Source organism: Strix uralensis, chromosome Z, assembly GCF_047716275.1.
Source record: "Strix uralensis isolate ZFMK-TIS-50842 chromosome Z, bStrUra1, whole genome shotgun sequence".
NCBI lineage: Eukaryota > Metazoa > Chordata > Aves > Strigiformes > Strigidae > Strix > Strix uralensis.
Window position 1 is genome coordinate 64,103,109 of NC_134012.1, and position 24,798 is coordinate 64,127,906.

The 24,798-nt window shown below is 37.1% G+C and overlaps 1 protein-coding gene across 14 annotated transcripts in view; it reads left to right on the forward strand.

The window, feature by feature from the left end:
- Window positions 1–23,116, forward strand: part of RNF38 (ring finger protein 38) — a 128,113-nt gene extending 104,997 nt beyond the window's left edge. For 13 of the 14 annotated variants that reach the window (XM_074857044.1, XM_074857058.1, XM_074857055.1 and 10 more), the window contains 8 exons: window positions 1,220–1,387; window positions 5,306–5,476; window positions 7,253–7,414; window positions 10,425–10,531; window positions 12,079–12,163; window positions 13,684–13,805; window positions 14,806–14,905; window positions 19,637–23,116. In XM_074857044.1, coding sequence (XP_074713145.1) covers window positions 1,220–1,387; window positions 5,306–5,476; window positions 7,253–7,414; window positions 10,425–10,531; window positions 12,079–12,163; window positions 13,684–13,805; window positions 14,806–14,905; window positions 19,637–19,699 — 978 coding nt within the window. In that variant the 3' untranslated portion in view covers window positions 19,700–23,116. The remainder of the gene's footprint in view (window positions 1–1,219; window positions 1,388–5,305; window positions 5,477–7,252; window positions 7,415–10,424; window positions 10,532–12,078; window positions 12,164–13,683; window positions 13,806–14,805; window positions 14,906–19,636) is intronic. The other variant, XR_012627210.1, reaches the window with a different exon arrangement.
- The last annotated feature ends 1,682 nt before the right edge of the window (window positions 23,117–24,798 follow it).

Sequence of the window (24,798 nt, forward strand, 5' to 3'; positions counted from 1 at the left end):
ACAGTTATTCTATCCCGCTGCTTCTAATTTCCAAGCGCTATCTTTGATCAGACGTCAGTAGACTAACTGTGAGGTCTTCCATGTTGATGTTTTATACTTCAGGGACATAACCATTTTGAGAGGTCATTTTTTATTATTACTCTGGTAGTAAATATTTCAGAATCACACACAGCATTTCACTGTATTCCCAGCTTTCGTAGTTGAGCCAGGACCAGGTCAAATTCAGTGTCTCTCCTGAGACTGGTTTCTGTCATTTCTGATAGACAGGTTGAGATTTTAAGTTCTGTTCAGTGATCTGTGTTTTGTTTTGGCTGCTATGTCTGACTGTATACTGCCAGTTCAGTAGGTTAGCTGTCTTTACTCATTCTTACCTTCCTAATGAACTGTTCTTACTTGTTCCATTTTAAGCAACCAGGTTCTATTTTAGCAGATCATGAAAGAGGAGGGAGCTTCCTTAAAATAATTACTTGCTGTGCTTCCTGACACTTAAGCCTTTCCAGTTTTATTAGAGCACCAGACTTCTTGTTCAGTGTTTAAAAAAAAGAAAAAACACAAAACGAAAACACCCACATTCTAGGGAATATGACTAGCTAGAAAATTGGGTTACGTGGGTCTGTTTTGTAATATAGATGTGGATACTTAAGAGTCTGCTGCCTCATAGTCATGTTTACTTTTCCTTTTCAGCTTTCCTGTAGCTGTTCTGTTGTGCTTACATTAGGAAACTTAGCCTGAGTTTGAGAGTGAATCAAGAGATTGGTCTTTTCAGAAGAAAGAAAATCTACACGCTTTTCTTGTTCTTTATAGATACAAGTCCCTTCAAAGTTGAGAAGATTCTTTAGGTACTTGGTAGATTAGCTTTTATATGAGAGTTACTGCTTTCTTGTTTTGTAAGGACTAACCTTAGTATGTGAGAGGACAGGCTTAATAGTGTCTGAGGTGCTTCTGAGTGACTCTAAGGTGCCTTTGAAGTTTTAACATTTTAAGCTGAGAGATCCCTTTTGGCCTTGCCAAGAAACTGCTGATCAGTAAGTAATATTCCATTAAGAATAAGATTTTAATGATCAGGAATTGCAAACATGTGCCTCCTTCCACACCTTCATGGTGAATATATGTTTTTTCTCACATGTAGGTAAAAGTTTGTTATCTTATTCTTCATGCTGTACAACACTGTTAAAGAGTTCACAGTAAGTTACTAACTTTTTTTTTCCTTTTGCTGCAGATCCATCAGGGCACAGTTCCTGTCTCATACACAGTGACAACGGTAGCTCCACATGGGATACCACTTTGTACAGGCCAGCACATCCCAGCCTGCAGCACACAGCAGGTCCCAGGATGCTCAGTGGTTTTCAGTGGGCAGCACCTTCCAGTTTGCAGTGTGCCTCCCCCAGTAAGTGGGTCTCTGTAATTATGACAGCTTCAATCTTAGATATAGGAATGGTACCTTGGAGCTTCAGTGTCTGTGTGGCTTTAACTGTGTTGGAAATAGCCTATTTTTCTTCCCTGTTATAATTTGCAGTGGCATAGCACTGTAGGCCTTAGAGCTAGTAAGCATATGGTACTTGCCTACCATTTTTGTAGAGTATGACTGTTTATAGTATAGACTCCTGATGGTGTTTAATTCAAACTAAATGTTAGTTTATGAACTGACTTCTTACCATTATATGGAAGAAGGTCTGATATTGCAAAGTCATTTTTCTTCTCAGAAGTAATAAGATCCTGAAAGATCACTAAAAGCTGAGAAGGGCTCTTCTGTCTCAAAATGCTCTCATGAAATGAATCAAAATTCTTTAATAATTACATCTCACTGTGCCTTTCTGGGAGTAAAATAAAGTGCCTTGGCTGGCTAATTTGCCAGCTTTAAATTTGAAAGAATTTGAACTGTTTTCTCAGAGATTTTTATGTATCAGCTCGAAGATACCACTTGCCAGGTCACAGCATTCTGATACTACCATTCTGTGGAAATGTCATCATTAAGTGTTAACAGGCACCAGAGCTGAAGAATTGTACCCCAGGAAGTTGCAGCAGTACAACTGAAGGTTGCAGAATCTGCTGGAAGGGTCACAGCTTTTTTTTCCCCCCTTCTTTTTCTAGTATAAATCTGTAATATCATACATAAATACTACATATATATAGTGTCTAGTAACTGTTTATAATGTTGGCATAAACACTGGTCTCTGCCAGCTGTGCATTTTCCAGCAGTGTGTAACTTAACTTTTCCTTTTGTGCATTCTGTGACCTGAGGGCATGAACAAGCCTATGACACTGAAACAAAACCCTTGATGTGACCACCTATTTCTTTAAGCTTCTCGGTGAAGAGTGAGGGTGATTTGCATTCAGCTTGTCCAGGTGCCATTTTTCCCCATAAGAGACAACAAAGTCTGCAGCATACTACTGGTCAGTCTGGAATATCTTGTGGGCAATATTTCCCCTTATCTTTCATACTGGAGAACATCTGTTACATGAGTCAATGTGTATCCCTGACATGGGATGAGGCACAACTTTTTCTTCTATTTAGTGGTGGTGTTAGTGGAGCAAAGCAATCTCAGACTGGATATCCAGAGACTGGAACAATACTTGCATAGTAAATTCACCAAGCCAATAATAAGGCAGCATGTCCTAAAAAAAAACAATGGAGAAAAAGCTAAAACTATATTGGGACTTAGGGAAATCCAAACAACAGATACTAATCTTACCCTCTGCTTTCAACAGGTATATTATCTGTGCAATTCATAAAATGTTTTATAATTTAGCAGTGCAGCTCTCCTTTAAATAAATATTAGGAGTAAAGGTCTAGCCAGGTTGTTTAGACTGAATGTACAACAGTTAATCAAGTATGTTGAGAGGATGGATGCAGTACAAGTGAATATAAAGAATTAAGATTGTGTTTATGTAACATCAGCAGGAAGACTTTATGCTTTCTTCTCCTATGTCACAGAATTGAAGAATAATGTAAGTTAGGAGGGTGCTCTAGAGGTCATCTAGTGGTCACCTGCTAAGAACAGTACCACTTTCCAAGGATGGAGATTTCACAACCCCTCTAAGCCTCTGCTCCAGTGTTTGTCTATACTTGTGGTGAAGAATTTCTTTTGTATATCTCATTGAATTTTCTTTGCTGCAACTTGGTCCTACTGGTCCTTGTCCTTTCACTTTGCCCCTCGAGGAAGAGTCAGGTTCTGCCTATCAGCTCTCATGAAGTAGCTGAAGACAGTGTTAAGGTCTTTGCTTAGTTTTCTCTTTTTAAGGCAGAACAAATCCAGTTCTGCAGCCACTTCTTCTATGCAGTGTGCTCTAAGCTCCTGGTCATCATGTTGTCTTTCAGTGGACTCATTTCAGTGTGTCACTGTCTTGTCTTTGGCACTGGGAAGGCCAAAACTGGACATGGGACTTGAGATATAGTTTCACAAGTTCCAAATAAAGGGGTGGAATCACTTCACTGGACCAACTAGTTATATTCTTAGTTATGCAGCCCAGCATGCAGTGGGCCTTTTTGACTGCAGGAGTACTCTGTGGCTCTTGTGTAGTCCTATTTGACATGTCCACCAGAACCCAATCTTTTTTTTCTGCAAATGTGCTCACTAACCAGTCAGTCTTAAAATATCCTGCTGCATGGAGTTACTCTGTCCCAGTGCCAGACTTCACTTTGCCTTTGAACTTCACATGGTTCCTGTCAGCCAATTTCTCCAGCCTATAAAAATACATCTGAAAGGTAGCCCTCCAGCATGTCAACTTGCGCACCAACTTCATCCATGAACTTCCCAGTATCCTTTTGTTACTTTCACAATGTTTGCCTCTCTCACTGCATATGTAACTGTAAATTAAGCAAATGTCACTTATGAAATACCTTCATAAGTTTTAAAACTTCATGGAAGCATATGTTCAAACAGCAGAAGTTTTTTAAGAGCCTGAATGAATAGGTAGTCTTCATTTCTTTCCACTTGAAAAATAATGCAGCCTCAGTTGCTCTAACTTAAAAAGTGCCATGGGCATAGCACAGATTGTTCCAAACATATATTGGAACTATGGTAATACTATACAGAATCTTGGGATGAAACCTATTTTAATATGTTCCCCAAAGTACCTCCTGTTTTAAAGAACACTGTGTGATGTTCTACCTGCAGATATATCTACAACTATTTCAGAGAACAGTTTTCAATTTAACACAATAAAAATGTATTTTAGCAATGGAAACACCTGTTGTATTTCTTTTTTAGAAAAATGATTTAGTAGCTGAGGGTGAACAACAGTCAGCATTGGAGAAAAAATAATAGATCAGATTAATCTGCTACTGTTTCAGTGCATATAAAGATTTATGTTTGGTTATGATCACAGTAAATCAATAATTCCACCCCCACTACTGTAATCTGATTTTAAAGTAGATCTCTTTACCATTTTATGCCATTATAGTCAGTATGCACAATATATGTTGTGTGACGTGACTGAGAAGAAAAAAAAGTGAGATCAGAACTGGGTCCTCTTTCTTTGTAAGATTTTATAAGTATCTTATTAATTGCTTTTTTAATTGTCAAAAAATGTAACAGAAGTGCCTGAAATTCTGATGACAGACTAAAGATCAGGAAAAAGAGAATGCAGGTTTTCTTGCTTCTTCATATCTAGAGTTGGAAGTAAAACTGAACACTTCCGCAAAGAACATTCCTGCTCCCTTGCAGTGCCTTCATCACTTTACTGTTCAATCTTCAATGCTCAAAGTTGCTTTTGTGTGAGAAATTTCAAAGAGGAGGGAAAAAAGGGCTATTTCCCACAGTAGCTGTCGCTTGAGGAGCTGCCGTCAGAGCGTGGGGCTCCCCTCAAAGTGCAGTACTGAGCAGAGCTTTTGAATTATTCCTAGTATATGAAGCAGCAGAGGTTTTAAGGCAGTCTGACAGTGGGGAGTCCCTCAGCTCCATCTAGATCTTAAAGTTGTTGCAAAGCTGTTGCTTTGGCATGTCATTTTGAAGGTAATATGTGGGAAAAATAAAATTAGCTAGGATAATGTATTTGCTCATCGCTTAGGAGTCTGTCTAATCCTGGAGTATTGAAAACCCTAACTCCCACTGCCCTCATGAGAAGTAAGAAATACTTTGTACCTAGCAGATGTCACACTATGGTACTTCTAGAGCCTGTTCTGATTTAATCACTCTTCCTTGTATATTTGAACGAGTTACTATTTATGTGTGGTTTGGACGCTTTTCCAAGGAGGCAAGAGAACTGCTTTGTTTTAATGATATCTTTGCATAATAAATATAGAATGTCCTATAGGGAATGTTTATACTAGAGACAAAAATGTGTTCTTTTCATTTTATTTCAGATGCTTCAGGCATGCTCAGTCCAGCACCTACCTGTACCATATGCAGCATTTCCACCTCTCATTTCTAGTGACCCATTCCTTTTGCATCCTCCTCATATCTCTCCACACCACCCTCCTCACTTGCCTCCTCCAGGACAATTCGTTCCTTTCCAAGCACAGCAGTCACGGTCGGTAAGTGATGCTTCTTAACCCCTTCTCCATAGAATTGGTAGGGCTGGATGGGCAAATAGTGGTGATATCTGATTGAGGAGACAGAAGGATTTTGTTTTAAAGTAACAGGTTTTTTGCATTTATGCTTCCATAGCAAGTCTGAAACTACTTAGCATAAAGATGAGAAAATAATCCTGAAGTTCACCATGTTTCTCTTCATCAGCTGTTGTCTGTGCTGTTTCTCCATAGGCCTTTATTTCTGTCAAAGAGATGTATATTTACTTTACCAACTATACCTTCAGGTATTTCTCTCCCAGGAAGCAGAAGAGAATCCAGAGGAAGTTGTGTAGTAGTGGTCTCAGAGAAAAACTTAGCAGAGAGAGAAGAAAGGACAGAATGTTACTTCCATTACATGCTTCTTTTGTATTACTTCTCAGTTAATTTTTAAATCACCAGTGCTTTTCCTAGAACATAATGACCTTAGGTCATCCAGACATATTCAGGAGTCTACAGTCTTCCTTTCTCTTCCGCCCACCCCCCCCCCCACCCCCCCCCCTTAAAGTTATTGATGATTTCTGCTTAAGCAGAATTGGCTTAGTGATAGGAACTATGCAAACATTGGAAAATATGACCCTGTTTTGGATTTGAGGGAAAATTAGATTTTCAGTTCTGGCCTACAGCTCTTACTGTGGGGTGCTCTGTATACTTGTGTCCATTTGTTTGCCCCTCTGACTGGAAGATGCCAGTATTTCACTAATGCAGAAATAGAAAACAGCTTCATTGTTACTTACAAACACTGCTGAGACTTCTCCATGCCACATCTCAGGTGTGGGTAGGGTTGTAATTACATTGTTGTGATGATGGGAGAACAGCTGGGAAAGTGTGGTTTTCACTGGTAACCTTTATAAGACTTTGCTTTAGAAAATGTATGGTTATAGGTTTTAGCTTGGATTTCTTACTTAGGTTATTGACTAGGCTTGACTGTCAACTTTCAGCTCTGCCAAAAAGCTTGTATATTTGTGGTTTAAGAATACCTTGTGTTGAAATTTTGCATAACAGGGAAACAGAATATTCTTTTGGTTCCACAAGGTAGCGATTGTGGAATTCAGTGTCAGGAACAGAAAGGTGTATTAACAAAACTGTCAATTCCTGGTTATTTCTTGAGCACTTTTGGGTCTGACTGATGTACTACAGTTGACTGTATTACAATACTGAACTGGAATCTCATGCTTCTGAAACCTCTGGACTGCGTGTTCTTAGTAGGACTGCTTGCATGACCCTCCTAGGAAAGCATCTGCTTGATTACTGAATATCATTAGCAGCTTAATCCACTGGAGTCGCCATGTTTCCTCTCCACTTTTCAGATTTTCTGGCGCAATTTCAGTTCTTGTCTATGGTTGTTTATTTTTTTTTCTCGCATAGTTGTACAGTGAGAGCAGCCTGGCAAGGAGGAGAGCAAATATTTGTCCTGAAAAATGCAAGACACAGGAAATTACGGCCACTCCTATATTTGCTAGATCGCATAAATTCCTGGTCTATAAGCATGGCTAGCTGAAAAAGGTGAATTTGCATCAAATGTGTAGTGTTGTCTTTGCTTTTTGGTAGTGTTAATGACATAGGAATTGTTCACAGAGTTACTATGTGAAACTGAGTACAATTATACCCGTAATTATTTTTTTTTTTTTTTTACTCTATAAAATTGACCACAGCAGCTCAGAATATACAACTGGGATTGCAGTTCTTTATTGGGGAAAAATTGCATCTCTATTACTGCAACAAAGCCTATCTCTTTTTTAGCCACTTCAAAGGATAGAAAATGAAGTAGAACTGCTTGGAGAACATCTGCCCGTAGGAGGTTTTACGTACCCTCCCTCAGCCCATCCACCAGCATTGCCTCCCTCAGCTCCTCTTCAATTCTTAACCCACGATCCTTTACACCAGGAGGTGTCATTTGGTGTAGTAAGTATTGTTTTCTGTGCTACATTCTCGTTCATGCTGCATTAACATTCTTGATCTTTATTCTATAGTACATTTTGTTGAAAAGTTGCACTTCTTGCAGTTGTATTCCATTATTGGCTATAGCTACATACCATGGTATTTTAAGCTGCTTTAATCAAGTTAAGGGTAACTTAATGATACCAGCAAATGATTTCCAATAACATCTGCAAAGTGTTGTAGCAGTTACTTAGAAAACATTCCGTGTTGCCACACAGTCCAGGACTTCTACTGCAGAAACTTAATTAGTACAGTTTAGAAAAGCTGCTGTCACTTTTGGCTAATTCTTCATTGTATGTTGAGGTTCCACAAGTCAGCAAATCTAGAATGCTTTAAAAATAGTTCTTCTCCAGAGTGTTTGCAATTTGCAAGCAAGCAGTTGTATAGAGTGCTTCCATAATTTAGACTGCACTGTGTTATAAAGAAAGCCAGGCTTGCTTTAAGCCAACTTTCTGGGGATCTACAGGCAGTTCAACTGCAGCAGCACAAAAAAAATCAAACTTAGTGCATGATAAAGCCTGTGCTGAATTTTGGGCTTCTGTGGTGTGTCCAGTATCTGTGCTACCTCTAGGATCTTTGTGGTGCACTTCAACCTGCAATTATATTAGTCCTGAGGTCGGTGGCGTTCCTGGTTTGTGTGGGTTGTTTTTTTAAAAAAAACTCCTGCCCGTGTAATGCTTGAAGAAATAACTAGAAGACCAGTATAGACTCTGAATTTTTTTAATGTTTGACCTGTGCATCGAATTGACAGAAGGTTTGAGGGGCGTATTGTTATTTCAAATTTTAAATGAGAAAGAAATTTTAGGTCATGTGACTACAGATACAGATAGCTTCTCTTTAATTAGTCTCCTTGAAATCACACAACCTAGTTGTTTTGCTTGCTGCAATTTTTATAAAGTTTCATATAAGTCTTCGTCATTTTAAAAAAAAATATTCAGCTCATTAAACTAAAGGTGTACAGATTTTCAGTGAAGTTTTCAGTCACTATGAGTCACTCTGGAGAAAAAAACACTTGCAAACTTCCATAAACTGCTTATATTTTATTCAGTATGCTTGTTAGATGAATTATAGTCTAATCACAAATATTTTGGTTGGAGTGAGGCTTTCTTGATTTCCAAGTTCAGTCTTTAAAGTAGATAAGGAACAAAATACAATTTTTTGCAGATTATATAACATTTGTTCAGGCTTCAGTTCTGGGTTGTGAGGAGTAGAATAGAGGTGTATTACAAGTAATCATATGGTCTTTCATAAAGCAATCCTAAATCTGTATAAAATTTTATTTATATTAAAATTATGACGTATTTCTGGTTCCCTTTCAGTGGACACAACAGTTTCTAAATATATTGTTGGATTGCAGAATTCACAAAGCAGTAAAATTGCTATTTGCTATGTCAAGTTTGAGATCTTACTTTCAAGAAAAAGACTCTGGCTTTTTTTCTTTGTGTTTATATTTGTGTGTAAATTTTATGTGTGACCAGGGCTACCTATTAATAATGTTTCCATATAAAGTTAGGGTGTTTTAGGTTAGTTAGTCATTGGTGGTGGTGAGCTTTTGTGTTTTCTTAAATTTCAACATGGAAGAAGAAAAACATGTTAGTAAAGACTTTGAGTGTTCTTTGTTTCAAAAAAAAAAAGTCTCAAGACCTTCAATTATGAATTCAATAGTGGTACATGAATCTCAGTTTTAAAAATAACTAAAAAAGTTCTGGTATTTGAGTATTTCTGGAAAAATATACTTTGCATTTAAGTGGAAAATCTTTACCATGTATGTCCCCATTTTAGTAGGTAATGTAAGGAATTTTGAGCAATTATAATGAAAACTTAAATATACAAGTAAAGAGCTTAGCATGCAAATGAAAATAAGTATGACAAAAAGGCCTGATTTATCCATTAAAATAATACATTGAAGCTTTATACCTTGTCCAGCTGCAAAAATTGGGCTGAGTAAACTCTACAGGTGCAGTTGAAAGTCTTCAACCCTTTAACATAAGTGTAAATATACACCACTGCTTAAAAGTGGGGGTGGTTTTTTAAGAGCTTTTTAAAAAAATCTTATTTTAGAGATTTGGGGTTTTTTAAAGACTTCTTTACTCAACCACTTGTGCACAAGCCTACATAATAGCACCAGGTCTAAAGCCTGGGCTTTTTTATTTACAAGAGAGTCAGCAGTTCAAGTCCAGTTTCCCAAACCAGCCTGCATGTAGACTAAGCACACAAGAACTTGCAAGGATTTCTGTTGTGTGTTACTATTTTTTCATATGCGATGGTATGATGTTATAAATGGTATGATGGTATGGTGTTATCAATGGGAATCATTTCAAATTGAGGCTGAGGTTCTTTTGGATTTGAGCAGAGGCTGGATTTTTTAAAATAATGCTTTATTGAAAGTGGATTTCAATATTAAAATTTCATTTTATTTCATGATTAAGAAAACAAAATGTTGAATCACGGTCTGGATGAGGTTGGAAGGGAGGTCATCTGGTCCAACCTCCCTGCTCAAGCAGGGCCACCTAAAGCCTATTGCCCAGGACCATGTCCAGTCAACTCCTGAATATCACAAAGGAGACTCTACCACCTCTCTGAGCAACCTGTGCCAGTGCTCAGTGACCCTCACAGAGTAAAGAAGTGTTTCGTCATGTTCAGACGGAGCCTCCTGTGTTTCAGTTTGTGCCCATTGCCTCTTCTCCTGTCACTGGGCACCACTGAAAAGAGCCTGGCTCTGTCGTCTTTGCACACTCCCTTCAGTATTGATACACACTGATAAGATCCCCCTGAGCTTTCTCTTCTTCAGGCTTAACAGTCCCAGCTCTCTCAGTCTTTCCTCATCTGTGAGATGCTCCAGTCCCATCTTAGTGTCTCTTTGTCAGACTTTCTCCAGTATGTCCATGTCTGTCTTGTGCTGGGGAGCCCAGAACCGGACACAAGTTCCAGATCTGCAAGTTCCAGTTGCAGCTTATTTTCTTCTTTCTTGCAGCCTTACCCACCTTTTATGCCTCGAAGACTCACAGGGCGCAGCCGATACAGATCACAGCAGCCAATACCGCCACACCCTTACCATCCCAGCCTATTACCTTATGTGCTGTAAGTTCAAAATATGTTTGCTTCCATGTAGGCTATTAAAAAGTCACATGAGTTTGAACAAGAGTCTCGGCACTTTTTATGGTTCGACTCTAACAGAGAATAGGCAGGTTCAGCTGTCCCAGAGAGAAGGAAAGCTTCCGTTTATGTGTAAGTTTTTCAGTCTATTTTGACTGAAAGGAAAAATCTAAGTAAACAGTTTTGTCCAGTGTAGTTTGGTAGGTTTTTTGAGATACAGTAGCCTCTTGTTTCTGATCTCTTAGTAAAATCTTCAACAAATTTTAAAACTTGGTTCTTGGATATTCTTACAGAGGCATAGTTACACCGTAGGATGAAGTCCTAGGAGTCTTCACTTACGGAATAAATTAATTTGGTGTGGTTCTTAAATATGAAACACAACAGTGGGAGCTTTCTGTGATGTGTTACTCTATTGGCTGAACTGCTAATCTGTTAGAGCTGTTCAGTTTCTGTTCTGCCTCTGAGTTGTTTCTGGAAAAGATGTAGACAACTAACATTTAGGAATTATCTGTAGTATGGTAGACTCTCTGTGGGGGAGTCTGGGTATATGACATGAGATATATTACTCTTCTGTGTTCTGTTTTGGAAATAAGTATGAAATGTTTGGAAAACAAAGATTATTTTCTGGTGGCAAAGGTGACATTGAGGAGGAAATGATCCAATGGTGACACCAGATTTGTAGTCTCTCTCTGTGCAGTTTCAGACATGGCATGAAAATGGCACCAGAAACCTGATCCAGTGAAGTTGTCCAACTTCGCATCTTAGAGTCTGAGAGTGATGTCATAGCTTCTTGCCCATCCATTGAGGACATGATGTAGCATAGTAAATCCTGATGACTTCAGTGGGATTTTAGTATACTTCAGTGCTGTGAATTTGTGATTTCTATGTGTTAAATTTTGACCCATAGTACTATCTTCAGGGGTGAAAACACTTGCTGAATATAAAAACAGAAGAACATCTCTCTCTTGCCTCTCTATCTGAAGAGATTCTGCTTTAACCAACGTCACAGTATGTGAGAGAGTTTGTGCTTGCCTTCAGTATGGAAGTTGGTCCAGTAGCATATCCTATTTATCTTCATTGTGTGTTTTAGGCTTACAAAAGTTTCAAGACTTTTGTATTGGAGAGCTAAGTGAACTTAGGGTTCCTTTTCTTTGTTGGTACTTTATCCACTTAAAGAAGTAAAACATTTAAAAAAACAGAACATCAACTCACTGTCAGTTTTAGCTCTCCATAATCTGTGATAATCAAGAGATTAGTTTTTGTAATAATGCTGAGCCTGGTTAGAAGTATCAGTTGAGACATGCATGCAATTAAAAAGGCAGCACTCCCAGTATCAAAAAGTGTCAGAATTAGCTTTTCCTTTGACTCTTGCACTTCAACTGTCTATTCTTAACTTCAGACTTAACATTTTTACCAGTTCTGAGAACTTGTTGATTTGAGAGGGATCAATAAGGTAACTTTACCTCTGCCAGATGTTCTGTGCTTTCCTTCAGCAAGATGCTGAACCTTATCATTGTTTGCTCTCATGGTAGATCAATGCTCCCAGTGCCACCTGCAGTTGGACCAGCTTTCAGCTTTGAGTTGGATGTGGAAGATGGAGAGGTAGAAAACTATGAGGTTGGTGTGTGAACTACAGCTGCCTTTAAAGAACAGATGTTAGCTCAAGCAATGCATAAAATTTTATTATATTTTGCTTTAAATCCTGCTTTTGCCTTCCAAGTAAATGTAATGACTGTGAAGACAGTATCCAGAAACCATTCTTTCAGATTTTTTTTCAATACTGGATATTACAAGTGCTTAGCTTTATTTTTTGCCTATTGCTCTTTCCCAGAATCCACCCTTCCAGGCTCGTAATCACTAAATTGTTCAGCTTTTGTGTTGTACATGCTACTCTTCTCCTTTTGAATTTTGATTGATTTTAAGTATCAAACACAAGTGAAGCACTTTCAAAAGAAGAGAGTAAGTTACTCATGTGCGTAACTTTGCAGAACAGTGCTAGTGCAGAACAGTGCTAGTGCAGAACAGTGTTAACGTCATAGAATTAATTAATCTCAATTTAATGTTTATAAAACTGCCTTACTGATTTTTCTTCTTGGCCCTCAGGAGGGTACAGTAATTCACATCTGTAGATGGAGAACCCTCTTTAATATTCTAGATAATTATGGGGCAATCCCAGCTGTTGTGTCTTCACTGGTTCTGAGACTATTGGATTCCATTTGATTTCTCTTCACACAATCATCATCAACCCTTACTTTTGCACCTCTTTGCCTGTGCTCGCCTTAAGAGCTCTATGTAGTTGCACATTTTCAGTTTAACAATGAGCACTTCTGTAATAACTTCTGTGCTAGTTCAGAAGAAGCATCATATTTCTGAAAATTTGGGCCCCAGGTTTGACAGTATTAGAAATGTCTTTGTGATCAGGACCATTTGCAGCTTTCACCAAGTCTTTTAACTTCTCTATGCCTTGGTTCTCCATCACATTTACAGTGATATTTTTCCTAGGTCCCTTGTGAAGGAGTGCAAGTTACGTACATGACAGAGTGCAAATTATTTACATGAGAGGCTTTTAGTTGCAATGCTTGGCTTACAGAAAATGAACATAAGATTTAGCAAAAAAATGCTTAAAATTTGATGGTATGTATTTGTTTTCCAGATTCAGGATAAAATCTCCGTATTTCAGTTCAGCTACCCCAAGGGTGTGGAGTGGGATTCAGAACCTGTCCCATTAAATTCTTCGTTTCTCTCACATGTCCAGGCTCACATATTCTTAAGGAAATTTGTTGATGATATTTTTCGGTTACCAGTACTATTAATTATGTAGTGATGTGATCATGTATTCAGAAGTAGAATACTTACAAGCTGTGCCTGCAGCCACAGGACTAATTGGAAGTTGAGACCTGGAGGTTTTGAAATCCCAGAGAGAACATCTTACATAACTAGAAAGATGATTGAATTCTGAAAGAATTTCCATGGGGTTTGTCTTGTAGGGGAGAACTAAGCTTCTAAACGTTTCTTGACAGAAGGGTATTTTGTGCTGCTGACTGGGCTAGTGAGTTGTAATGGCAGCCCAACCTCTAGTGGAACCAGAGCATGTTTGAGCAGTGAATTTTTAAATGTCCAATTTCCATGTTTTGCAGGCACTGCTGAATTTGGCAGAACGTCTGGGAGAAGCCAAACCACGAGGATTGACAAAGACAGACATTGAACAGCTTCCATCCTACAGGTTCAATCCAAACAACCACCAATCAGAACAGACATTGTAAGTACATTGGTCTCTTTCAAGGGTCCATAATTTAAGTGGCTATATTTTCATTTCTTTAAGTTGCAGCCTCAGCTAGTCCAGAAGGGCTTTAAAAGCAGTCATGTCAATAAACAGTTTAATTTTCTTTTTTTCTTGGATTGCTTTCGAGATCAGGTGCTATTTATCTTTACTTTAAAACCTCTATCTAGTCTCTCATCATTTAGCTATGTTTCAGTTTAGTTCTTCAGCATTTAAAAAATCAAAATGTAAGAAAGGTGTTCTAGGTTTTGTTCAGCATACATTGAGATTGTCAGTGTGGAATTTAGCCTGTGTTAAAATACCTTCAAGTGTTCAAGTTTCAAGTGTTCCTGGTAGAGCTTGCTCAGTGGTTTAAGAGTGCATCTTCTATTTTTAAAATCCATTAACTTACTGTGTTTGAAAGATCTGCACAATCAAGTGGAAATGGCAATATAGATATGAAGGTAGTTAAAGTGACTTAATACCAAATACTGTCTGATGTTTGATCTTCAACATAAGGATTTTTCGCTGATATTCCAGTTTTAGTGACCCTCAGTGTGACTTACTGGTATCAGTAGGGAGTGAACTTTATAGACCATTATCTCTGCCATTTTGAAGTTTGATTAAACATGTGTTCTACTGATTGGGTCTATTAATTCCTGTGAGCAGGAGCACTTGCTTTGTGATTTGAAAGCACAGCTGGGGAAAAAAAAAACAACACAAAAGGAATTTTAAGTTTATGTTGTCATACTACACATCTTCAACCACAGATTGAACTGTAGCTACCCAAGGAGTAAAAGAGCTACCATGTTGCAGTCATCACAGAATCATCTAGGTTGGAAAAGACCTTGAAGATCACCTAGTCCAACCATTAACCTAACATTGACAGTTCCCAACTACACCATATCCCTGAGCGCTATACCTGTAACATTTTGTATGGAATATGAATATTTACTGTTCTTACATAGCAGATACATTTGAACTTTGTTGTCTCTTTCAGGTGTGTGGTGTGCATGTGTGATTTTGAATCAAGGCAGCTACTTAGAGTCTTACCCTGTAACCACGAGTTCCACGCCAAGTGTGTTGATAAATGGCTGAAGGTAATAAAAAAAAAAGAGAGAAAAGAATACCCATCTTATAGGGAATTCATTATGTAGTTTGGGGGGAGAGGGTGGTGGTATTTTGCTGTTCCACTTCATTTCATCTTGTTTCACGTTTCTGATACTTAGGCTAAAAATGCCAACAGAGTGGAAGCACTGCCTACTTACGATATTTTTCTGGCAATTGATGAAGGATGTTTCTTTATAGTTTTTGGCACAAGGAAAAATGAATATTAAGAGAATTATTTTCATTGAAAGATTTTACTGTGTTTTACATTTGCACAAAAGAATGACTGAGAATTCAAGTGATATTGAATGAAATTAAAGAAGATTTGAAAACAAAAAAGTAAAAATAATATAGGAAGTATGAATTAGAATTTCTGTGGTGACGCGGGCTTTAATTGTTTTACATATCCTGCATAACAAGAGTAATTACTATTACCTTTCTCTCACACTTTGTTATTAACATTAGATTCTGGGGCAAATAAAATGTGTTATGTGTCTACATACGTGTGTATGCATATATACATATATATAAAAATATATACAAATAGAAATTATAGTTTTACAAAATTATGATATACCCTTCCAAGATAATTTGAGCAGAAAAGAAAGAATCTAGAATCAGGGCAGCCCAGTAAGAGGACAGAGAAAATAGTAGCAGTACAGAAGGTGTTGAAGAACAGAGGATACAAATAAGTAAATGATGATACAGAGACATATCTACAAGCTGCATTAGCCAGATCTACTTCCAGCAAGGTATTGATCCCCATCTTGCCTCACCTTTTTCGGTATTTTATTCTATTCAGCTTTAGTTTAATATGTGTGTATGTAGTCTGTTGTGTAGAACATTTGAAACTGCAGTGATCCTGTATTAGTACAGGATGCAGTCCCTAGAGAATTACAGATGGTGTCTGTTGTTTCAGAAGAAGAAATTAAAAGCCCTTGCCTTTATGGCTTCTTAAAAGCAATAAAATGCACATCTTAGGCATACGTTAAAATACTCAGTGCAGAGAATTCAAAAATCAAGTTAATATTGACAGCATTCTTTTGGCTAACAAGATATCAAGCTAATGAGAAGGATTTTAAAAACTGGGATGTGAAATTGCTTTTGGGCTACAGTACCCATGGTAGTCTAAGGCTTCTACAAAATCTGAGGCCAGTATAAGTGTTTCCACAGCAATGCTCATAACTTTTAGTAAAACTGGTGTCCTTTAGTACATGCTTGAGAATCCAGAGTCAGATAGGTATGTTGAATTAAGGTTTTTTGGGACTCAGTGTGGCAGTTCTACAGTTAGATATAGTACTTTCAAGTGGTAATAAACTGGCAGTCGAATTCAGAACAGCAAAGTGAAAAAAGCTGATTTAGTTTAGTCCTTATAATTGTAGATGTACTCTAGTAGTGGTGAAACAGCTTTTTACTGATGTTCCTGACCCAGCTTAGAAACTATGTATTTTCTAACAGATCTTCAACTGTGGTGTTTTCTAAAGGTTGTCTTATCATAAGAAAACTCTATGAGCATGAGAGTGTCAGCTGGGTGGGGGAGTGAGGTGAAAGATACGCAGTGTAAACCTAAATGGGATGCAGTTATACCCACCTAAAACTGCTTGTATTGATAATTGTGTATTCCAGAGCTGGATGCAAAATAAGCTAGACAAGGTTAAATCATCATAGTGTAGGATTGCTAAGGCAATATATTTACACCATGTGGGTTTAGTTACACTGATACGAAGATGGTGTACGGAAATAAAGATAATTTTGCTTTGCAAATTATAACAAATTACCAGTAACACTAACCTAGTTTAGTTACAGCATCTGTCTAAACTTGGTTACAGGTAAGCAGCAAACATCTGCAAGTAAGGATAACTAGAAGATATTTTGTGCTATAGTTTTGCTTCTGTCCGTTCCTTTATGTATCTGACAACTTGTTTTATTTGTTGATAGTATAATTATGTCCACATCCACTGAAGTCACATCATCCAACCAACATCATGTTGATAAATTCTGCAAGGGAAGATAAAAATTGTAGCTTTCAGTACTTGTAACTTTTTTTCCATAAGATAAAAAAAGAAAAAAATTACCAGTGTGTCCCTATGTTTTACTGATTGTTTTACTGATCTGATCTTCTCTTTTTGAAGAAAGTATTTGCTATCTAGGAATATTTCTAGAACTATTTCTAAAAGTATGGAGTGAAGCTGATTCTTTTTAAGTTTCACCATGTTGTTAGTGAATGATTTAAATGAGATCCGATCTGATTTTTTTTTTTTAAATCCTTATTCCATTGTCTGTTGTTGATGATGGAGCAAAAAAAAGTTACCTAAGAAAGTTTTGTGGCTTGTCTGCATGAAAGGTTTGATCTGCCCTGCTAGTATAATACTATGTACAGACCACCTTTTTAGGTAGTGTAAGCAAGTGAGAGGAAATGTTCTTTTACAGTGTATTAGGTTGTCCACTTTAATTTATACTTCCCTGGTTAAACAAGGTTAAAGACTTGCGAGAGAAGATGTGGTACAGTAGAGGAAACAATTAACAAGAGGGAGATTATCCTTTTGCTTTTCATAGTATTGTCAACTGTCATATTTCAGTTATTTCTTAATAACCTGAATCCTTTAGTGAAATATGAATACATGGGAAATCTGTTCTTTTATAAAGTAAGAATCATCATTCCAAAGGACAGCTTGAAAACATGACCTGTCTTCACCCTGAGGGTTTAGAACCAGATAACAAGGACAACTTGCCTTTACATTTAACATTCTGATAGGAAATGCTGTATTATAGATGAGAAAAGACAAACTGTAACTATAGTGTAAGTTGATTCTGATGGACTAACACCAAAGCAGTGCAGTGCTTTTTAGAAGATTCTGGTAGCCCTACAGATCCATTATTCTAAATGCAGTTTACTTTAGCTATAAATTTCTATAAAATACAAAAAAAAATAAATTGGTTAGTTCATTGTGCAGCTCTCTTCCCTTACAGTACAAAAGGTAAGTTTTCCTGAAAGAGTGGCTAGTTAGAAGGTCAATATTATGTCCACCTTACTCCTCTTTTCGCACCAAAGAGTCATGTTAAATGCTCTTTTAATGAGTTGGGGGAATTAATTTCATGAAAGGCACATGAATGCAACTAAATTTAAAACAAATGTTCATGTGGGATCTTGAAAAGTTGCTTAAAAAGCAGCTTGCAGTGTCCATGAGATTCATTTGATCGTGGCACAGTGGATTTATTTCTGCAGTTCCTATCAGGAAATTACTCCCTCTGAATGCTCTGTTGCATGCTACAGATGGTATTCATTATTTATCTAAGCGAATACCTCCTTATTCATAAATCCATTGAATTTTGAAGAACATGCCTTTTTATTTTAAAAATTATATTAGCAGAATTATATCTAGAATAATGCAAATACAGAGTAGTGACCAAGTAATTGCATTGTTCTCAAGTAATTTCAAAACTGCTAGTAAAAAAACAAGAAATACATTTTGAATTGAATCGCCAGTCCATGCTTTATAAAAACTATAAAGCAATAATAATTATGATATAAACTATAAAACAGTAATAACAGTAGTAGTTGACAGAAAAAAATATACCCTCACTTTAACTTGCATTACTAAGTAAGTTTTTCAGTAATAACATGTTGCTTTCATTGGCATTTGTTTGGATTTGAAATCTGTGGCAATGATTTCTGAACTCTGGCCTGCAGAGCCACATTTCTTGGTGCTTTCACTTGTATTTTCATTGAAAAATTTGGCTACCTTAGAAAAACCTGGAATTGGCAGTAGTTGGTCCTGCAAATTTGCAATTAAAAATACAGAATTTGGGGCAGGGAAAAGTTCTCTTCTCTCAGCTCTCTGCAAAGGAAATGTTTTATCATAGATGTGCCATGGTTGTTTTGGGCTTTTTCTCATCATTTACTAAAATGAAATTAGCCTTTATTTGAAAAGGGAAATGAGAAGGCAGAAATACTTTCCCAGTAGCTTAAGGAATGTTACTTGTCATCTGTCTTATCTTTTCAAGGAAGCTATAAAAGAGTCACAGGATATTTTCAGTGAGTGCTTTATTGAAGAGCTAAATTTAGACCTGATTGTGTGTGTTACTTCAATACCTGTTTCATCAGGTCATTCATCTCTCTTCCCCGCGCCCACCCCCCACACCGCGCCCACCCCCCCCCACTTTTACTACAACCCCTTCCCTTTTCCCCAGGTCTGCTTTCAGCTTTGACCACGTCTGTATGATGGGTTTCTGTGAGAATAAAATTGAACAGAATATGAAGAGATGTGATCCCTGATCAGTAGAGCTTGTGATAACATGACACCCTCATACAGGATGTTTATTTGCAGGCCAAGGTTGCTAGTCTGGTTTTGGTGGATTTCTCTGAAGGACACAGTACAGCTTCTTAGTTGTATCCATCTGATTGCAATATACTGTAACTATGAATCTGCGTTAATAAAACCACCATCACTTAGATAAAGCCTAGTTTGCAGGTTTGCTTTATCTTTAAAGATAAAAGGCACAATTTTTTTTTTTTTTTGGTAAACATAATTTTGAATTGGCAAACTTACAACACCAACATAACAAAACAAACTAAAAAATAGGCATAAGCACACTTCGTCTTCTCTTGTTTTGAGTACTCTTGAATTGCTTTTCAGTACTCACAGATGTCAGTGTCATATACACATTACCTTAACAGTGTATTTGTCAGTACAGTAAACCCTCTTTTGTTTCTGGTTTTACAGGCAAATCGTACCTGCCCAATTTGTAGAGCTGATGCTTCGGAAGTGCATCGTGATTCAGAATGAACATCTAAGAGCACAAATCTGGTTTGGGTATTCCTGGTCACATGTATCTAAGAACTATCTATTGAATTTACCCATGTGGGTTCAAGCCTACCCTTTACATAAAAGGGTCAATGGACCTTACTTTGCACTGTGTGACGTAATCAGTTATAAAGCTTATAACTAGTCTTTACAGTTATGGGATTGTTATACTAACAGTGTGATTGGAACTCCAAAGATTTTTATTTTTTTTTAGCTTAATTTTGTGTGTGCACTAACATTCCCTGGTTTTTGTGTGATCATTCTGAGTGTTGCTGCAAGATTACTGTGGACGTGATCTTTTAGCATGTGCTTTTATATAAAAGAAAAAGGGAAAAAAAAAAGTGGTAGCTCCAAACAATATAGCAATCTACCTTATATAGAGCCTTCAGATACTGTGAGTGGGAAGGAATGGTGGAATGTGTGTTTCCTTGTGAAAGGATGCGTGAAGTGTGCTTGTGACTGAGTGTGCATGTGTGTTTGAGAACCTATATACCAGCATGTACTGAGAATGTATGTGTGTAGTAATAATTATGCTGCAATGTATAATCTTGTGTGTTATTTAAACAGTACTAGTACTGTACACTGGTTCCTTTCCTTGTGTTTGCAGTTGCACACTGAATGCAACAGGTGCAGCAATTACAGACATTTAGTATTTCCTCCCTAATGTACTTAATGGGTATAAAGACCTTTCTACCTACTATTCAAACAGCTGTTATGCTTCCCCTTCACTGGAGGCTTTAAATATGTACCACTAAAGATTGCATTGATTATTCATACATGAAAAACCTTGAGATTTTTAGCATATGTTAAAAAGTCTGGATTTTTAAATGAGTAATTTACAAATTATTTTATCAATGTAAAGTTGCAGTATCACACAAATCATTTAGCAATATTAACATTTTGAATTGCTAATATGAAAATCAATGCTTTTCTGTTGACCTTTTAAATTTTTCTAGCTGGGTTTGCCAGTTACGTGATTCTTCCATGAAAGGAAGCAGAAAGGACATTAAGGGTCTTGTGCAACAGCTCTTCTCTTTTGACCATTGTACTTCCTAAGGATGTAATCTTTTAGCTTATAAACGTTGGCTTTAATCACATACATTCTTTGTTATTTACAAGGGAGTTTGTATACAACTAAAATAACTTGTAAAAGGTTACAATTCCTGCAACTTCATGAAAAAATAAAATGTTTAGCATTTTCTCAGAGAAGTAGAACTTCCGATTTTTTTCATTGTGTCACAGGAGAAGAAGGTTTTTGGTCACTAACTGCAGAATTTAGTTGCCCTGATGCTGCTCCTTGCCCATCCTTACTTCATGATGAGTGTGTTATGAAGAAGGAACTCCCTTGGTTTTTGCAATCGTTTCCAGAGCGCTCCACTGTAGGAGAAAATTGGAACACCTTCCAGGACAGTGCTGTGAAATAGGAGGCGATAACCTCTATTCAGGTGCTTTGAATAATGTTTTATTCGGGCTACTGAAAAAAAAATAGCTTCATTTGTAACATTCAGACTGTTAATATCTTCGGTATGTTCTTGCAAAATATTTAGGTCTACATATACCATATTTATTCAAAGGATGCACTTTTTCCAACAAAATTCTTCTCCTAAATTCAGTGTCATTACTTGGGTTGCAGCAGCACAAGTGGCACAATTAGCAGTGTTGCTGCAACTTGCTGCCAGTCTCAGCTTTAAGTTTATTCTTTACCTTTTCTGATGCTTTTTTATGCTGCTATGCTTTAGTATCAGTTATAATCTCAAACAGTGTTAGATATTCTCCATGATGATTTCTCTTTTTGAAGATTCTACAGACCAGTCACAGCTCTTGGTGCAGATAAAATAAAAGCACAATTTTGCCCTATTTCAGATGCTTTTCCCTCTGTTTAGTTATGCAGGTAGTTCTCAAAAACAGTGAGTCTTTCCATACCTATCTGTACTTAAGAACACTAAACAAATAAAAATGCTGTTGCATCAGCTTCAAAATATTAGAATTTCTCCTCTCTTCCAGTGGAGTCATAGAGTAGGCTTTTCACAATAACACAGCAGGTTAAATTACATGTAATAAAATCTATTTTTTTAACAAATAAAATCATGTTGTTTAAAAAGCATATGCCATATATGTCTTAAAAAACTCTTTTATATAACTGCAAAGAAAAAAAATCCGTGTGTACAGATTTAAACAGTTAACTAACACTACTGTGCTCAGTATTCAGTTCAAAGCATGGAAAGAGGGTGCTTTTTCTAAGCTAGAAAATGACAAATGAACAGGACATGTTCTTCTGAAGCCAAGGGAAAGCAGTCCTCTTTCTGGAACTGGAGAAATCTTGATGTATAATGTCCCTTTTTTCCAGTAAAACTCTGTGAGGCAGTGGGAGATCTAGGAGATGGAGGGTCTAAGTTGGTAAAAGCCTGAAAATAATTGCTGCACTCCTATGGCTCATCTTTTCTACAACGGTTCTTTCGTTTGCATGGGACTCTTACAGATGTAAGTGGACTTGCTTCCTGTGGTTAGTGTATAAACAGCACACATGCGTATGTTCTGAATCAGTTTAGACAAGCTGCAGCCAAGTCCTCTCTGTGGTGGATGTCAAGGGAGGGGGATTCATGTTCAGCTGTTAACTGCCATGTGCTATGCACATTTGTGTGTAATTCCACAGCTTCCCATGGTGCTTGGCAGCACTAGAATTCAGCAAGACTTTCTTCTATGTTCATTTTGCCTTTCTGCCATCACCTGGCTCCTTCTCAAAAAAACAAAACAAACCTGTAATATGTTTGCTTTATCATATTGGCACTGCTGTGTTTTTTGCATAAACTGTCAATTCAATTTGAAGTGGATGTTAAGGCCTACAGATAATTCCAGTGTCTCATTTTGTGGCTTCCTTTACAGAAAAATTAAAGCTTTTTGTTGTGTGCCATTTTGTACAGGCTCTTGAATGTGATTTCACAGCTGTTAATACCTTGTGTAATACTTGGGATGAGATTTACCAACCTGTTTCATTTTAATTGTAGAAAACACTTTTTTGACTGAGTTATCTTTGGGCCTTTGTAAAAGCTGTGGGGGTTTTTTTGGTACATTGTTACCTCATTTTGCTACTTGTGTTTCAGATTTGCTAATGGTTTTGAAAGCTTATGAGTTTTGTTGGAATCATATTTTTGTCAAGTGTTTTCTTTAAATCATACGCTATTGTATCATTTAACATGTAGTTTTAAATGTATTATAAATACCTGTAACCAAATCATTTGAAGGCTTGATAAATTTTTAACGAAATTTGTACATTTTTTATGAGAGTTACTAGTAATGCTTTACTAGGTAGTGCAATGGATTTTTATTTTTAATTCCTGTGCCCAATTTTGGAGTTGAGAGAGTTGTTCAGTAATAAATGTATGATGTACACTTACACAATTTTGTCCTGTTCTTCTTCTCAGAAAGAGGTGCATTGTTTCCTTTCATTACTTTGCGTATTTCTGTGCATGATCCTGCAACTTTAGATATTGGCAACAGACACTTGTGTTGTAGGGGGAAGTTTTGCCATTTTAATTGTAGGTTATGACAGACTTTTTAATATACTTTGAGAGATCATAGGAAAATTATAGGAAAAGTTGTGTCATATATTTGAAAGTGTAAAATAACTGTAATTCATAGAACTCAGCCTTGCCTAGAAGATCAGCTTTCTAAAGATGTTACTTAGAGGAAAAGTTGCAGGGCTGAAGGTGCTCCTTAGACATTGCACTGTGTGTCAGCTGAAGATGTGTTAACAGTTTGCAGTGCCCTAACAGTGGTAAAAAATGCATCCTGAGTTAAGGATGAAACTAAATTTATAAGGAGTTTGATTAGACAGGGTCATACAAGAAGCTGGTGGTGAAACAAAAAAGAGGGTTTTTTTGTTTTGTTTTTAATGAGATGATGTAAACTTAAGTTGACATGTAATTATTTAAAAGGTTTTCATTTACACAGGGCATTTAATAGCTTCATCAATAGCAGGTGTTCTTGGTACTCAAACGTATTTGAAGATCCACTGGTGCTTTGAGAATCCTTATGCAAAGATTCATATACATGTCTTTTGGATGTCCTGGATAACTGTTGGTTTGTCCTCTTTCATACAGCAGATGTTAATTGTTAGTTACACTGTTGAAAATGGACAGTGTTGCCAGTAGTACCTGCAAAGCTGAAGTACTGGACTGTGCAGCTTCAGTGATGATAGGGGAACATAGAAGCTGAATAATTAAAATCACATCCAGCAATTTCAGTAAAGTTACAAACACAGATGTTTGAGTGATTATTTGTATTCATAGCAATGTCATCTGTGAGTGTAAAATTGCAAGAAGTTCTTATGCAAGCACTCCCTTTTTCAATATATACAAGTACAGTTTCTAAGGTTTCATCAGGATGTATTTCAAAATGACAAGCATTTTGTTCAATGTCAAGACAAATGTCTTGTGTCTTTATGGTGTTGCTTTCACAAATAAATCCTTGTTCTCATGTGATGCAGGCACCAACATCAGCAGTTTGCCATTTATTCCCATTTTCTTGGACCCATACTCTATGCTCTATTGGATAGAGTGTACTTCCATGGTGATTCAACCGCAGAGCAATGATTGGGTATACGGTGTATGTCAAAGCATTGTGTATCGTTAAGACAAAAGCAGTGGCTTTACTCTTAGTGGGATCATAAGTGAAATTAATAAGGATTGAAATTTCTTCTCAAATTCAATTGCATTGTCCCATATTATTTTCGGAATTTCAGTAGGTAAGGTGCCTTCTTCACCTTCTCTTATGATTGTGGTTGCTGTTGATTGCATCCGGAGTTGGGCTTGGATACAATTTAGAGCCAATGAAATGTTGTTTTGGGTTGCATGAAGTGCATCTATGATCAACTGATGGTTCTTTTCACCATTTTTTTCCCACTGAGGTAGTATGTTTGACAAAAGCTATTGGTTGGTTCCCAAAGCTCTAAGAGAGTAGATTGTAGAGGACGTTTCAACTTGTTTGGATCACTGGTTGTTGTGACGAGTTTATTTGCGAGTACTTCAGCATCTATGCTGTTTTAAGACTCCTAACCCTGTTCCTAAGATTCTAGTCACAAC